Raw genomic sequence first — 14,069 nt, 5'->3', positions numbered from 1 at the left:
TATTATCAATGAGGCAGCCCCTGCAGGGCCAGGGCTTGGGGTTTGCGTTCAAGCTCTCCAGGCCCCCCGCTGCCCCAGGGAGATGGGGTAGACGAGGTGGGGGCTTGACAAAGACTCCACCACTGGCCGGGGTCAGACGATCTTCCTTTAATACAAAGTCGATTTATCTACATACACAGAGGTGGGAAAACCACCCAGCTGCTTCCGTTTGAATAAACAGTGTTGAAAGCAACGGCAGATCTGCTCTTGTACAAAGAGAAAAACTTACTTGCTCAGGGGTGGGGGCGGGGGGGGGGGAAATCCCATCCTTCTGCCCCAAAACTTGCCCCATGGTCCCAGGGGGCGGAAAGGGTCCCTGATCTGGGGCAGCACGTGGCCTCTCTCTCCCCAAAGAAGTGAGAACCTCCCGTTTTGTTCAGTCCTTCTCCTCGGGGTAGGAGACCGGGGGATGGGGGCTGAGGCTGCGGGGAGGGGGGGGGTCGCTGCCATCTCCTCTGTGGCAGCGCCCAGCCCGTGGGCTCGAGACCTGACGCTGGTGGGCCCGAGTCCCCCTGCCCTCCACCCTCACCCTTCTGGATATGTCTGAGAATTTCATTATAAAAGAAGCAAAAAAAAAAAAAAGAAAAATCAGGAGCAAAAGGTCCTATTCTTGAGTGAGGCACACCTTCAGATGGTAGGAAAAAAAAAAAAAAAGCAAGCCACAGGGGCAAGCTTAAGCCCGCGCACGCCTGCCAACACAGCTGGTACACGAGAACGGCTGCTACAGTGAAAAAATAGACTGACTGTCTGTGAACAGAATAGGAATAAGCCAAGTTTTTCCTTTTAAATTCGTTGACTGTCAAGTCTTCTTTGTTTTCCCCCCGTTTGTTTCTTCTTTAAAAAAAAAAAAAAAGGAAAAAAAAATACACTATTAAAAAAACAGGAAATGTCACTGGATAGTTACACTGCGTTCGAAAGAGAGCTGCATCGGGTCCCCATCCCCGGCGCCCTCCAGGCTGTGGGGCAGGAAGGCTCCCCGGGGAAGGACGAGGGCCAAGTTCACAGCCCCCGCCCTTCTCCGGTTCTGGGGAAGAACCCCCTTTTGCTCACCGCCTCCCCCCGCCCCCCACCCCGGAATCTCTCGTTTTGGAATCTCGTTCTGGAAGGAAATGAGGAATGTGCCGAGTAGCGAAGGCGGCGGCCGGTCCAGGGCGGGGGTGGCTGGGGCCACGCGGGGGTTGGGGGCTCGAGGGGCCGCGTCGCTCCCGGAGACCCTGCGGAAACACGGCCGCCGCCTCCTGTCCCGGCCGCCGGGGTCCAGGCCTCGGGGCCCGCCCGGCATGGGAGGCGTCGGGGCCGCTGGAGTCGGGCCGGGCCGACAAGGCTCTAGGTTGCATAGTGGTCAAAGCTCCCGAGGTACTCCAGAGCCGCCTGGTAGCAGAACTGGTACTCGTCCTGCGTGGGGGAGGGGAGGGGTGGGCCTCTGTCAGCGCCTCTCCTGCTCTGAAGCCGCCCAGGGCTCCCCGGGACCCCCAGAGCAGCCTGCGCCTTCGCTGGGCTCCATCTGCCTTCTCATCTCTTAGGACGCGGCCGCTTGGCCATGCCCTGCGACACCCCCCGGGGGGCTGGCAGGCTGCCACTCCAGCTCTGTCTCCCCAGAGACGGGAGAGTCTGGAGCACATTGGTGTTTCTTTTGCTTTTAATTTTTTTCTTTTTTTTGGCCGTGCCGCACGGCATGTGGGCTCTTAGTTCCCCAACCAGGGATCCAACCCATATTCCCTGCATTGGGAGCGCAGTCTTAACCATTGGACCGCCACAGAGGTCTCTGGAGGACATTGTTAAAATGTCCCTGTGAACTCGATGGCAGGAAGCCCCTCCCTGCTCTGGGCCTCACTTCAGGATTCGTGGCCCGTGCCGGGGTCCTGGCTGAGCCTGACCTTGCTGTGACTCTGGGGCCGGGATGGACGCATCCCAGGTCAGCCCAAAGCAGGAGGGGCTGAGGACCTTCCACCCACAAGCACCCAGAGAGTGGAGGGTGGCTGTGCTCATCTCACAGGGGAGAAAACAGAGGCCCGGGCCAGCGCCGGCATGGGGCCCGGCCGCCGCCTCCCGTCCCGCCCTCACCTCCATCTGCACCATGGCTGGCCTCTGGGTCCGCAGCATCTTCACGGTCTGGAAGATGTCCACCACGCCTTCGTACCGCATCCGCTCCAGCACGATGCTGAGCGTGATGAAGACACCCGTCCTGCCCACGCCGGCGCTGTTGGGGACAGTGTGGGAGTTCAGGGGCGGGTGCTTGGGGGAGCCTGACCTAACTGCCCGATTCCCGTCCCTCCTGCTCTGATGCCTCCCAGGGATGGAAAGAGCCCAAACGGGAGTGCCTGAGGCTGTCCTCACGAGGCCTCGGTTTCCCTAGCCGGGCCGTGGGCCGGGGCTCAGGGAGCAGCTCACCTGCAGTGGACAGAGATGGGGCCGTCCTGGCCAAACTGTTCCTTGGTCTTGTGCACTTGGCCGATGAAGTCTATGAAGCCCTCCCCCGACTTGGGCACGCCCTGTTCCGGCCAGTCCGTGAACTGGAACTGCCGGACAGTCCGGGACTGTCCATCCTGGAACAGAGAGAGAGCAAGAGAGAGAGCCCAGTCTTGTTATCAAGGTCAGTGGCGGTCACGGTTGTTTTCCCACCCTCGCCAAAGTCCCATCCTCCACCACCAGCCACCACCACCCTCCATCCTTCCCCATCCTCCGCCCCATTTTCTGCCATCCACCCTGACGACTCCTTGTCCTACACTGTCTAAGGGCACCATCTTTCACTGAGATGCTCCAATCTCGTCTTCACCACCCGAGGATGCCATGCTCATCCTCTAACTTCACCATCCAGTGACACCACCTTATATGGCCATCGTTCACCCCCCCCACCCCCAAACTGCTCCTCTCTGCACAGCTCCAATCCCATCCACCACTGCTGTCTGCCGTCTTCCATCCTGTGCCGTCCCAGAGTGCACCCAACATCTGCCCTTCTTGGTCCCATTCTCCAGCTCCCTGGCATCCTCCTCTCTGCACCATCTCAGAGTACAAGAGTACTGCCCCGTACCCTCACTTTCCAGTGGTGCCGTCTTCCATCCCCCACCACTGACTGCCCATTGTCTTCGAACACCCACCAGCGCCAGCATCTACTATCCTTCACCACCCCAGGGCGCCATCTTCCACCAGCCACCACTGGAAGCTCACCTTCTACCCGCGCTACCCAACACCGTTACCTCCTAACTTTCACCATCCACTGCGGGTAACTCAGTCCTTGAGCATCCCACGATGCCGCCTCCCGCTGACGTACTCCATCCCTACCACTCAACCATCCTTCTCGCCAATCCCATCTTCCCACGACCCAGCAGGGCCATCCAACATCACGGCTCTCTGCCACCTTCCATTCATCACGACCCAATGGTACCATCTTCCATACTCCGCCCCTAGTAATTCAGCACTCTCCCCCCTCTAAGGACCATCTTCCACTGACGTTCACCACCATCCTTTACTCATCATCTACCTTTTCCCAGTCACGGTCTCTACATCAAAATGGTACCATCCAGTGATGCCGTCTTACCCTGATGGTCTCCATCCTCCACCACCTAACACTTCCTTCCTCCAACCCCACCATCCTCTACCTTATACCATCAGCAGCACTGTCTACTACCATTGATCGCTGAATGTTCGTCATTCTTTACTCTCTCCAAAGTCATTTCCCATTGATCGTCTCCATCCGCCACCAGCCAAACATCTGCTCTCTCCAACCTCATCTTCCTCCACCCGTTGCTGATAACACGTCACACTTCACTAACCCGTAGTGACCCATGTTCTGTTGGCATTCTCCATCCTGTTATCCATACGTTCCAATCTCCAGTCCCACCTTCCTCCCGCCCAACACCATCCTTGTTTACCACCTTCCTCCACTACCACCCAACAGCAACATCTTCCACTGATTCTCCAATCCTCCCACTCCACCAATCCAACAGCGCTGTATGCGCTACCCACGCATGACGACTAACGATGCTCTTTACCCATCGGGCTTTGCCATCCACTGGCAACATCTTGACTGACATTCCCACGCCCCATCACGCCACCCGTGGATTCTCTGCTCTTTTCCATCTACGGCTCCGTCGACCACCACCCGGCACCATCAATCCATTACCTCTCCCCCAGCCCGCTTTCAGTCCTCTAACGCTACTACCCTCCCATGGGTTGTTGCTTCCAGGGAAACGCCCCACTCACTCCCTTGAACACGATCGCCTTGGGCCGTGTTCCCTAGTGAGTGGTGTGACGCACGGTCCAACGGGGAGGCCGTGGGGTCAAGGCCCTCTCTTCCCCCACTCGGTGGTGGGAGTGACTGTCCAAATGGCCAACTCACTCTTCTTCCAACCAGCCCTGGGGGCTTCTCCTTCCCCTGGGCCTTTGCTTCTACCCCCAACTAGGGAAGCCCTCTCCGGACCACTAGCGGAACGGTGAGCAGCCCATAGGGTCCGGCCCGGGTTCTGGTCCTTCCCAGCACTCCGACCCCAAACTCACCCTGGCATCTGTGACCTTGAACTCCCGCAGGATGTACTGAGGCATGTTGTATTCCGCCATCGGATCCACCACGAAGTACTGGTAGCGGGCGGAGCGCTCGGCCGGCCAGTACTGGTGACATTTCTCCTGTTGGGGAGGCGGCCGCCATGGTCAGCCCTGCCCCCCGCCCCTGGCCCCGCCCCTGCCCCTCTCCCCCGCGGCCCCCGGCTCACCCGGCCCATCTCCCGCAGCTTGGTCAGCATCACCACGATGGTTGAGTTGTTCTCCCAGAGCATGCGCCAGAAGTCCTCCGTGGTTTCCGCCAGCGGCCCCTGCGTGGCGATGTAGGCCTTTTGCTGCCTGCGGGGCGGGGTGTGTGTGAGTCCAGGGCCACGGGGAAACCCCGGCCCAGGCATCATCTCCCTCCCTGTCCGGTTCAACCCTCCAAATAATCCCATTTTCCACAGGGAGAGACCATCAGCCCGAGGATAGATTCCCGCTTCTCCAGGAGGCTGCAGGGCTGCCTGCTGACCTGTCCTGCGTCCCTCCTCTGCCCGCACTCAGGTACCATTAAACTAATCTCCGTTGTTTGCACAGGCCAAGCTCTCCCCAGGGCTATGCACAGGCAGTACCCCCTCCTTGGAACAGCCTCCCTCGGCCAGGGTTTCTCAGCCTCGGCACTACCGACATTCGGGACTGCATGATTCTTTGTGACGGGGCCGTGTTCTGTGCACCGTGGGGCGCTAAGCAACACCCCTGGCTTCTGACCCCGAGATGCCAGCAGTAATCCTCCTCCCTCACTCCCGTTACGACCATCCAAACGTCCCTAGATGCGGTCAAATTTCCCCTGGGTGGCAGAATTGCCCAGATTGAGACCCTCTGATAGAGGAGGACAGATAGAACCATGTTACGGACAGCAGCCGTCACTTAAACAGATGTCTAAAGATTCCCTCCACCTCCGCTGTGACCGAGACTGGCAAGGTCCGTCTAGCTCTCTCCCATGCAAGACTGGAGGCCCCCCCGAGGGCAGGGCTGGGACCTTTCTGGAGCCTCAGCATCACCCGGCAAAGGCCAGGGCCCCTGCAGCGGCCAGGGGCAGGTACCTGTAGCCATCGATGAAGCTGGCGTTGATGTAGTCGGAGCCCTCCACACCCCGGATGGGCTGCAGACAGACCCGTGTGCTCTCGTAGGGCATGATGTTGACCAGGCGGTTCTTGAACTTGTTACAAGGCAGATTGGCACTGATGAAGCGGGATGTGTGGGCTTTGGAGTTGGCCAGCCGCTGTGGGGACGAGGGACGAGGGGACGGGGGGCCACCATCAGGACAGCCTCAGGCTGGGAACCTGCTTTCCCCAGGGATGGGGTGGGCTGTGTGTTTCCAACCAGGGCGCTAACAGGGGCCTGGCAGGCAGGGGAACACCAACCCCCCACCCTCTGGTCCCCTGAACTCCGGTCTCCCGCTCAGCCCCCTCCCCCAGCCGGCCCACAGCAACCTCTAGCCCCCAGGCCACCTTGAACTCGAGTTCCATGCCGGTGACGTGCTCGCCGGGCTCCACCTGGGTCAGCTTCTGGATGTAGGCGTAGAGGCTGCGGGCAGGCACCTCCGTGTTGCCACAGCCCACGGCCTCCAGCAGGGCCTCATGGATGAAGCTGTACTGGTCCTCGGTCTGCACCATGTAGTTGCGCTGGGACCGCATGAGCGTCACGTGGCCGTACACGTCCACCGTCTTCTCCGGCTTGATCCGCTCAAGCATGGCGTCGATGACAATGAAGCAGCCCGTGCGGCCCACGCCAGCGCTGCGGAGACAGGCAGGGTCATCAGGGGCCCCCCGGGCAAGGGGGTGGGTAGGTGCGGTGGGGCGCAGCGGGGAGCAGGGGGACTGGGACAGGGGTACCTGCAGTGGACCACGATGGGACCCGCGTCCGGCGGGTTGCAGGTCTTGACTCTCCGCAGGAAAGCCAGGAAGGGCGTCGGGTACTCAGGCACCCCGTGGTCCGGCCACGCCGTGAACTGGAACTGCCGGACTTCCCGTTTCTCGCTGGAGCCGTTCTGGGGGCCAAAGGGACACCGCCAGTCACCGCAGCCCATCACCCACGTGCTGGGGGCCACGTGCACACCTCCAGACCACCACTACTCCGGGCGCCTGACTCAGGTGCCCGGCTGCCCCGGGGCTTGGGGGTATCTCTGCCTGGGAGTTTCACTGGCATCTCACGCTCAACGCGGCCAGCACTGTGCCCCCCACTTTCTCCCCAAACCCTTTCCCCCCATCTCAGCTGATGGCGGCGCCATCCTTCCACGCACTCCGGCCGGAATTAGGGGTCGCCCTTGACTCCCCTCCCCCGCCTTCCCACATCCAAGACATCAGTCAGCACTGTCAGCCCTGCCTTCAAAGTCTACCCCAAGCCCACCCACTTCTCACTCGCCCCCTCCATGGGGACCACCCTGGTCCAGCCCCACCATCATCCATCCAGACCAGAGCAGTCACCCTGATCCCCGGGCATCCCCACCGCAGTCTATTCCCGCCTCAGCAGACAGAGGGCACTGGTGAGCACCCAAGTCAGGTCCCGCCCCTCCTCTGCTTCCTCTGCCCACAGCCCTCCCTGGGGGGTAAAAGCCCAAGTCTCCCCTGCAGCCCACAGCGTCCTGCACGACCTGCCCCGTCCCCTCCCTGCCCTCTCCTCCTCCCTCTCTCCCCCTCACTCACTCTGCTCCAGCCACACGGGACTCCTGGCTGTTCCTAAAACACCCCAGGCACAGTCCAGCCCCAGGGCCTTTGCACGGCTGTGCCCTCTGCCTGGAATGCTGTTACCCCAGATCTCCTCCCTTCCTCACCAACTGCAGGTCCTCCACTACCCATTCTATTCTGCCCTGTTTTATGTGTAAGATTTCCTGTCATTTTACATATTTATTGTCTGTGTCTTGTCCACTAGACCGTAAGTCCCACGAGAGCAGGACACTTTGGGTGTCCTGATGCCCAGGTAAGGGTCTGACACACAGTGCGTGCTTCAGGTGTGAATCAACTGAAAATCTGTACCCCCTCGTGTCCGTTGACCGTCTTCTGGCACCTGGGCCAGATGTACGCTTAATGTTGAGAGGCCCTGGCTGGCGGCCAGGGGAACACTGTGGTGCGAGGAGCACCTCCGCTCCCCAGCATGACACTAAAAAGCGTCCCCTGTCTCCCAAGGCACTAGAAATAAAAACAAAAATAAACAAATGGAACCCTAATTAAACTTACAAGCTTTTGCACAGCAAAGGAAAACGTAAACAAAAAGACAACGTACAAAAACGTCTGCAAACGATGCGACTGACAAGGGCTTAATTTCCAAAATATACAGACAGCTCATACGACTCAACGACAAGAAAAACAAACAACCCAATGGAAAAATGGGCAGAAGACCTAAACAGACATTTCTCCAGAGAAGACATACAGATGGCCAAGAGGCACGTGAAAAGGTGCTCAACATCGCTAATTATTAGAGAAATGCAAATCAAAACTACAATGAGGTATCACCTCACACAGGTCAGAATGACCATCATTAAAAAACTCCACAAATACCAAATGCTAGAGAGCGTGTGGAGAAAAGGGAACCCTCCTAACACTGTTGGTGGGAATGTAAGTTGGCGCAGCTACTGTGGAAAACAGTATGGAGGTTCCTCAGAAAACTAAAAACAGAGCTACCATATGATCCTGCAATCGCACTCCTGGGCATATATCCAGACAAAACCCCAATTCAAAAAGATCCATGCACTTCTGTGTTCACAGCAGCACTATCCACAATAGCCAAGACACGGAAACAACCTAAATGTCCACTGACAGAGGAATGGATAAGAAGATGTAGCACATATATACACTGGAATACAACTCAGCCATAAGAAAGAACAAAATAAGGCCACCTGCAGCAACATGGATGCCATTAGAGATGATCATGCTAAGCGAAGTCAGAAAGAGAAAGACAAATACCATATAATATCACTTATATGCAGAATCTAATGACACAAATGAACCTATCTATGAAACAGAAACACACTCACGGACATACAGAACGGACTTGTGGTTGCCAAGGGGAAGGGGGTTGGGGGAGGGAAGGAGTGGGAGGTTGGGGTCAGCAGATGTAAGTTATTATATACAGAATGAATAAACGACAAGGTCCTACTGTCTAGCACAAGGAACTGTATTCAATGTCCTGTGATAAACCATAATGGAAAAGAATACGAAAAAGAATGTATATTTATGTATAACTGAATCACTTTGCTAGACGACAGAAATTAATACAACATTGTAAATGAGCTACACTTCAATAAAAAAATCTTTTAAAAGTGCCCCCAGACATTGCCAAATGTCCCCTGAATGGCAAAATGCCCCAACTGAAAGCCACTGAGGTACAAGGACACACGGAACCATGTTATGCACGGCAGCCATCAGTTAAATACATATCTAAAGACTCCCTCTGCCCCAGTCTCAACTGCCCACCGTGTCTTCCATCCAAGGCTGGAAGCCCCTTGACTGCATGGCCAAGACCCTGACAGGACCCTGCCATAAACCCAGGCTGGGTGAGGCCAGAGAGCAAGGAAGACCTGGTGTGGGGGGCAGGAGGACTGATGGCAAGGGGACAGCAGGTTCACTGCTAAGTAGGATTCTGCTGGTTTGTCCTGCTGGGGCTGGAGACAAGAGCTGTTCCCCTCTGAGTCTCAGTGTCCCCATCCGTGAAGTGGGCCACCTGAGAATGTGGTCAGCCTGGGACAACATGGTTTCTTCTCTGTCCCATGGGGAGCTCCCAGGGCAGAAGCTCATCTTCCTCCTCCGCCCCCATCACCCCCTCCCCAGAGGCCCCAGTCCCGGCCTGGGCCCCACCTTGTGCAGGGAGAACGTCCGCACGCAGAACGTGGCCAGCTCGATGGTGTCCAGCAGGGTGACCTGGATGAAGCCGTAGGTCTCCGTGCCCCTGTTGGGCCAGTACTGATCACATTTGATCTGTACCAGGTAAGAGAACAGAGGTGAGTGTGGGCCGGAGCCGGCCGAGGGCTTGGGGGCCACAGGGTCCAGGCCTCACCCGTGATTTCTCCTCTAGCCGTGTCATCATAACGATGGTAGCGGAGCGCTGCTCCCACACCATACGCCAGAAGTCACCGAAGGTCTCGGGCAGCGGCCCCTGCGTGGCAATGTACGCATTCTGCCGCCGATAGCCATCCACGTAGTTGGCGTTGATATAATCGCTGCCCACGATGCCTACAGCCGGGGTGAGAAGCCAGAGATCAGTGGGGGCACTCTGTCCTTCTAGGCTGGTTCCACCTGGTCCACCACGTCCCACTTACTGGAAGCCCTCCTGGACTGCCCCAATCTGTCCCCAAGGAAATCGTGCGGCATGTACTTCGTGGTTTCTCCACCTCGACACGATAGCCATCTGGGGCCGCATCATTCTATGCTGGGGGCTGTCCTGTGCGTTGCAAGTTATTGAGCAGCGTCCCTGGCCTCTATACCCTAGATACCACTAACACCCCCTTCCTCTAAGCCGTGACAACAAACATGTCCCCAGACATCACCAGACGTCCCGAGTGGTGGAACTGCCCTGATGAGCGTCACTGATGTAGAGGAATAGATGGAAATATGTAATGGACAGCGGCCATCAGTTAAATACACATCTAAAACTTCCCAGGGGCTTCCGGCTAGCGTTGAACCAGGCCTCAGTTTCCCCACCCGTCCCCTAGCTAGTCCACTCTGGCCTGGCCCCGTGGCCAAGAGGAGGCATGGGGTCTATGCGCTCTCTGTGGAACGAGGCTGGGCATGACGGAGCCTGGGGCCCCGCGTGCTACCTTCGATGGGCTGGAGGATGACACGAGAGTGGTCGTAGGCGATGACGTTGGCATAGCGGTTTTTGGGCTTGTTCACTTCCAGGTTGGAGTGCTCCCACGTGAACTGCTGGCCCGGATCGATGGACTGCGGGGAAGGGGATGCGGGGGGGTGTCAGGGGGGGTGTCTGTGGGCCCGGGAGAGTGGGAGGTGGGGGCCAGCTCACCTCGTACTCCTGGGAGAGCTTGAGGCTGTCGTTGGCCTTGAGGCGTTCTGTGTGCTCCGCCATGTCCGCGATGGGGATGGGCGGGTGGCTGAGCATGCCTGCGGGAAGAGAAGACCCAGCCGCGTGGCCGGTCACTCGGGGGCCAGCCCGGGCGCGGGGGGGGGGGGGGGGAGGGGGGTGCTCTACAGTGTGAGTCTGCAATGGACGAGCTGCAGTTAGAGGGAGTGGCGGGGAGGGGAAGGTTCAGGGCAGCCCCCGTGGGGGCAGGGACCCCAGGCCTGCGGGGCTGAAGGGGGGAGCACGAGGCGGCGGCTCTGGGCTGAGCCCCAGCTCCCAGTGCCCCCCTGCAACCAGCTGGGGATGCAGGGGCTGGGGAAGAGCCAACGCGCCCAGGACTTCAAGCTCCTGGTGCCTCGTGAAGCAGGCAAGTGACACAGAGATGAAGAAGCGGATGCAGCTGGCCGGGCTTTCGGAAATACCATCCCTGGGGCAGGGGCGGGAGGCCGGTACCCCTTCCGGCCCCTGGGGGATCAGAGGGACCCAAAAGTCCTCTGCCAGGTGGAGCTGAGGGACCGGGGAGGGGAGACACGGGGTATGTGTGTGTTGGATGGCGGGGCAGCTGCCACGAACCCCTGACCTCTGAGGGCTCATTTTCTCATCTGGTACATGGGATGGTGACGTCCCTTATCTTTGGAGCCCCCGGGGGGGGGGTGGCTGGAGGTCATGGGGTGGGCCTGGCTCTTTCCTCCCCATATCTGAGCCTGCCAGACCCCCGTCCTCTCCTGGGGCCTGGTGGCCATGCGTGTGCTCACACATTCGCTCTGCAGATATAGGGAGGCTGACGGCTATGCGCCAGCACCCAAGCACTGGTGTTAAACCGATAAAGATGTGCTGAGCCAGCTGGTGAGGAGCTGTTGGTCTGAGCCCCTGCGTGTTCCCCGCCACCCCGGGTGCTGCCCCAGAGCCCACATCTAAGGGGTCTGAGGCTGGTGTCCAGTTGACTGGTGGGTCCCCTGTCACATGGGCGACACTTACATGTGCATACATGTCTCACCTAGACTCCCTCCCTCCCTCTCTCTCTCTCTCTCTCTCTCTCTCACACACACACACACACACACGCAGTCACAACCCAAAACCTCAGGGCCCGGCAGACCACACCCCCGCCCCCCCTCGAGAAGCCAGCGCAGGACAGGTGGGCAGAGAGAGAGGAGGCGGGATGGAGAAACCAAGGATGAAAACAAACAGGGGCGAAAGGAAGCTAAGAACAGAGAGACACAGGAACTAACTTTCAAAGTGAAACCCCGGCTCCCTGAGGGGGCTGCTGAGGCCTGAATCTGCAGAAACAGCAAACAATAAATAAATGAAAACACGCGGGGGAGGCCACCTCCCCCCGCCCCTCGCTGGGTGCGCGCACAGCAGCCGGCGGACAGACGCAAAGGGCAGAGCAACGAGTGAGGGACACACGGCCGCCTGGGCCCCAACCAGAGAACCAACGGCAGCTGCTGTGCTTCCCTCCGGCTGGACATCGGCCAGCCCTGATTTTCAGCTGTGACCTCGGAAAGATCCCAAAGTCTTAGGCTCTTCTATCAACGTGTCCCCCCAGACCAACCTGGCCTTGGGTCCCCTGTTGGGGTCAGCAGAGGGGATTTTGGAGGAGAGGCAGGATGGTGAGGGAGAAACCTGGGGGCAGGGGAAGGACATACGGGCCCATGCCGTGGCCTTTAAGGAGGACAGCACCAATCACTTAAACACACACATTTAAAATCCTCATTTGGATGGAAACAGAATTGAGATAGGCTGGTCCAGAGACAGAAAAGAGAAGGGAGTACATTAGGGGTGTCATGAGACCTTTCATGATCTCTTATGGAGGACTGCAGCCATCAGTTAAATGATCAAAATCCTCGTTTGGATAAACATGGAACTAACATGAGACAGTCCAGCAGCAGAAAAGAGAGAGAAATAAATACATTAGGAATAGCATGCAAGGCTATACGCATGAGCCCTTCAAGAGGACTGCAGCCATCAGTTCAATATAAATGTTTTAAAATCTCCATTTGGTTGGAAAGAGTTAATATGAACGAGTTCAGAGACAAGAAGTGAAGAGCTGGGTGCAAGCAGAGAGACAGACGTTACCATGCTGTGAGCTCATAAGGAGAACAGCAGCCATCAGTTAAGTTAAAAATTCCTTATTTGGTGAGAAGCAGCTGGCATGAGCCCGTTAAGAGGGAGGAGGTGGAGCTTCCCTGGTGGCGCAGCGGTTGAGAGTCCGCCTGCCGATGCAGGGGACGCGGGTTCGTGCCCCGGTCCGGGAAGATCCCACATGCCGTGGAGCGGCTGGGCCCGTGAGCCGTGGCCGCTGAGCCTGCGCGTCCGGAGCCTGTGCTCCGCAACGGGAGAGGCCACAACAGTGAGAGGCCCGCGTACCGCAAAAAAAAAAGAGGGAGGAGGTGAGGGAATGAGAGGATGACTGCACATGAAGATGATCAAGGGCAAGGTCCTGATTCAGTTCTCCCACCAAGCATGGCAGGCAACTAGGCTGAATCCTATTAACCTACAGGGAACTATGAAGAGGCAGGGAGAACATGAGCATCTGCGGCCATGGAGGAGAGACAGACAGAGTGTGGTGGAGGCGGAATTCTTACACCTTGCTAGGGGCACATCCCTGGGGATTGGGAAAAACCCTAACACCCACCACTGAGTGGCCTTAAAACTAGAGGTGTGAACAGAAGCAGAGCTCTTTCTGCCAAAAGACATGAGGATTCGGAAAAGTTTTGCTTTTGTCTTTGTCTGAAGGCGTCCTTTAAGCTCCCAGAGAAGACAGCAGCCACCAGTTAAAGGCAACTCTTCGAAAGCCTCCCTTGGTCGTAAGCAGAATCAACCCACGACAGTTCCAAGCCACGGAGGAATTTGGGAATTGGGAACTGAATCGTACCAAGCACAGTTCGGTGGGGGCAGTCCTCGGGATCCACCGAGGTGGCAGCTTCCTCTCTTCCTATGCTACCTCTCCCCTTCCCCCGTCACTGTCGTCCCTGGCACCTGGGATCAGCACATACCTGGCGTCTGGAAGTTAATGCGTCTCATTTCCACGGGGTCCTTGGGGTGGTGGGGGGCGAGGTCGGCGTTGTTCAGTAGGCATTTGGTGCGGGGCTCTGAGTCCTTGCGTTTACTTTGTAGGAGCAAGCAGACACGCGAACATGTGACCCAGCTGCGCGCAACTGGGGTTCCCACGACCACGCACAGACACGTGTGCAACGGCTGGAGCAGCCAGGCGCCCGCTCACCCAACAGGCACGACGCCACCCCAGTTCCCCTCCTTGGCCTCCAAAGGGCAGGACCAGTTCTTACCTGTCAGGCTTACTGCTCCCGAAAACAGACATAGGTGAGGAGTCGGGGGGAGAAAGAAGACAGGTGAGGGTGTGCTGGCCATCAAGGGCCTGTTCTGTGACTGTGGGTGGCTTTCTTTCCCTCTCTGAGTCTCGGTCTCCTCCAGAAAATGGGGCTAATCCTTCCTGCGTGGGTCCCCCGCCACAAGGAATAACA

General features: G+C 57.9%; 1 protein-coding gene across 8 annotated transcripts in view; it reads right to left on the bottom strand.

The window, feature by feature from the left end:
• Positions 1-127: 127 nt before the first annotated feature.
• The window catches only part of PTPRS (protein tyrosine phosphatase receptor type S), a 103,517-nt gene continuing 89,575 nt past the window's right edge, over positions 128-14,069 (bottom strand). For 5 of the 8 annotated variants that reach the window (XM_073803388.1, XM_033854596.2, XM_073803392.1 and 2 more), the window contains 15 exons: positions 13,875-13,886; positions 13,584-13,696; positions 11,817-11,864; positions 10,531-10,628; positions 10,328-10,451; positions 9,568-9,743; positions 9,369-9,488; positions 6,411-6,565; positions 6,027-6,312; positions 5,619-5,797; positions 4,749-4,875; positions 4,537-4,662; positions 2,431-2,585; positions 2,104-2,239; positions 128-1,434 (listed from right to left, as the gene is read on the bottom strand). In XM_073803388.1, the coding sequence (XP_073659489.1) occupies positions 1,366-1,434; positions 2,104-2,239; positions 2,431-2,585; positions 4,537-4,662; positions 4,749-4,875; positions 5,619-5,797; positions 6,027-6,312; positions 6,411-6,565; positions 9,369-9,488; positions 9,568-9,743; positions 10,328-10,451; positions 10,531-10,628; positions 11,817-11,864; positions 13,584-13,696; positions 13,875-13,886 (1,924 nt within the window). In that variant the 3' untranslated portion in view covers positions 128-1,365. The remainder of the gene's footprint in view (positions 1,435-2,103; positions 2,240-2,430; positions 2,586-4,536; positions 4,663-4,748; positions 4,876-5,618; positions 5,798-6,026; positions 6,313-6,410; positions 6,566-9,368; positions 9,489-9,567; positions 9,744-10,327; positions 10,452-10,530; positions 10,629-11,816; positions 11,865-13,583; positions 13,697-13,874; positions 13,887-14,069) is intronic. The other 3 variants (XM_073803390.1, XM_033854599.2, XM_033854603.2) reach the window with 1 other exon arrangement.

The sequence above is a fragment of the Tursiops truncatus genome, chromosome 3, assembly GCF_011762595.2.
Source record: "Tursiops truncatus isolate mTurTru1 chromosome 3, mTurTru1.mat.Y, whole genome shotgun sequence".
NCBI classification, from domain to species: Eukaryota; Metazoa; Chordata; class Mammalia; order Artiodactyla; family Delphinidae; genus Tursiops; species Tursiops truncatus.
Note: the sequence above shows the minus strand (reverse complement) of the source record. Positions and strands in the feature narration are given on the sequence as shown.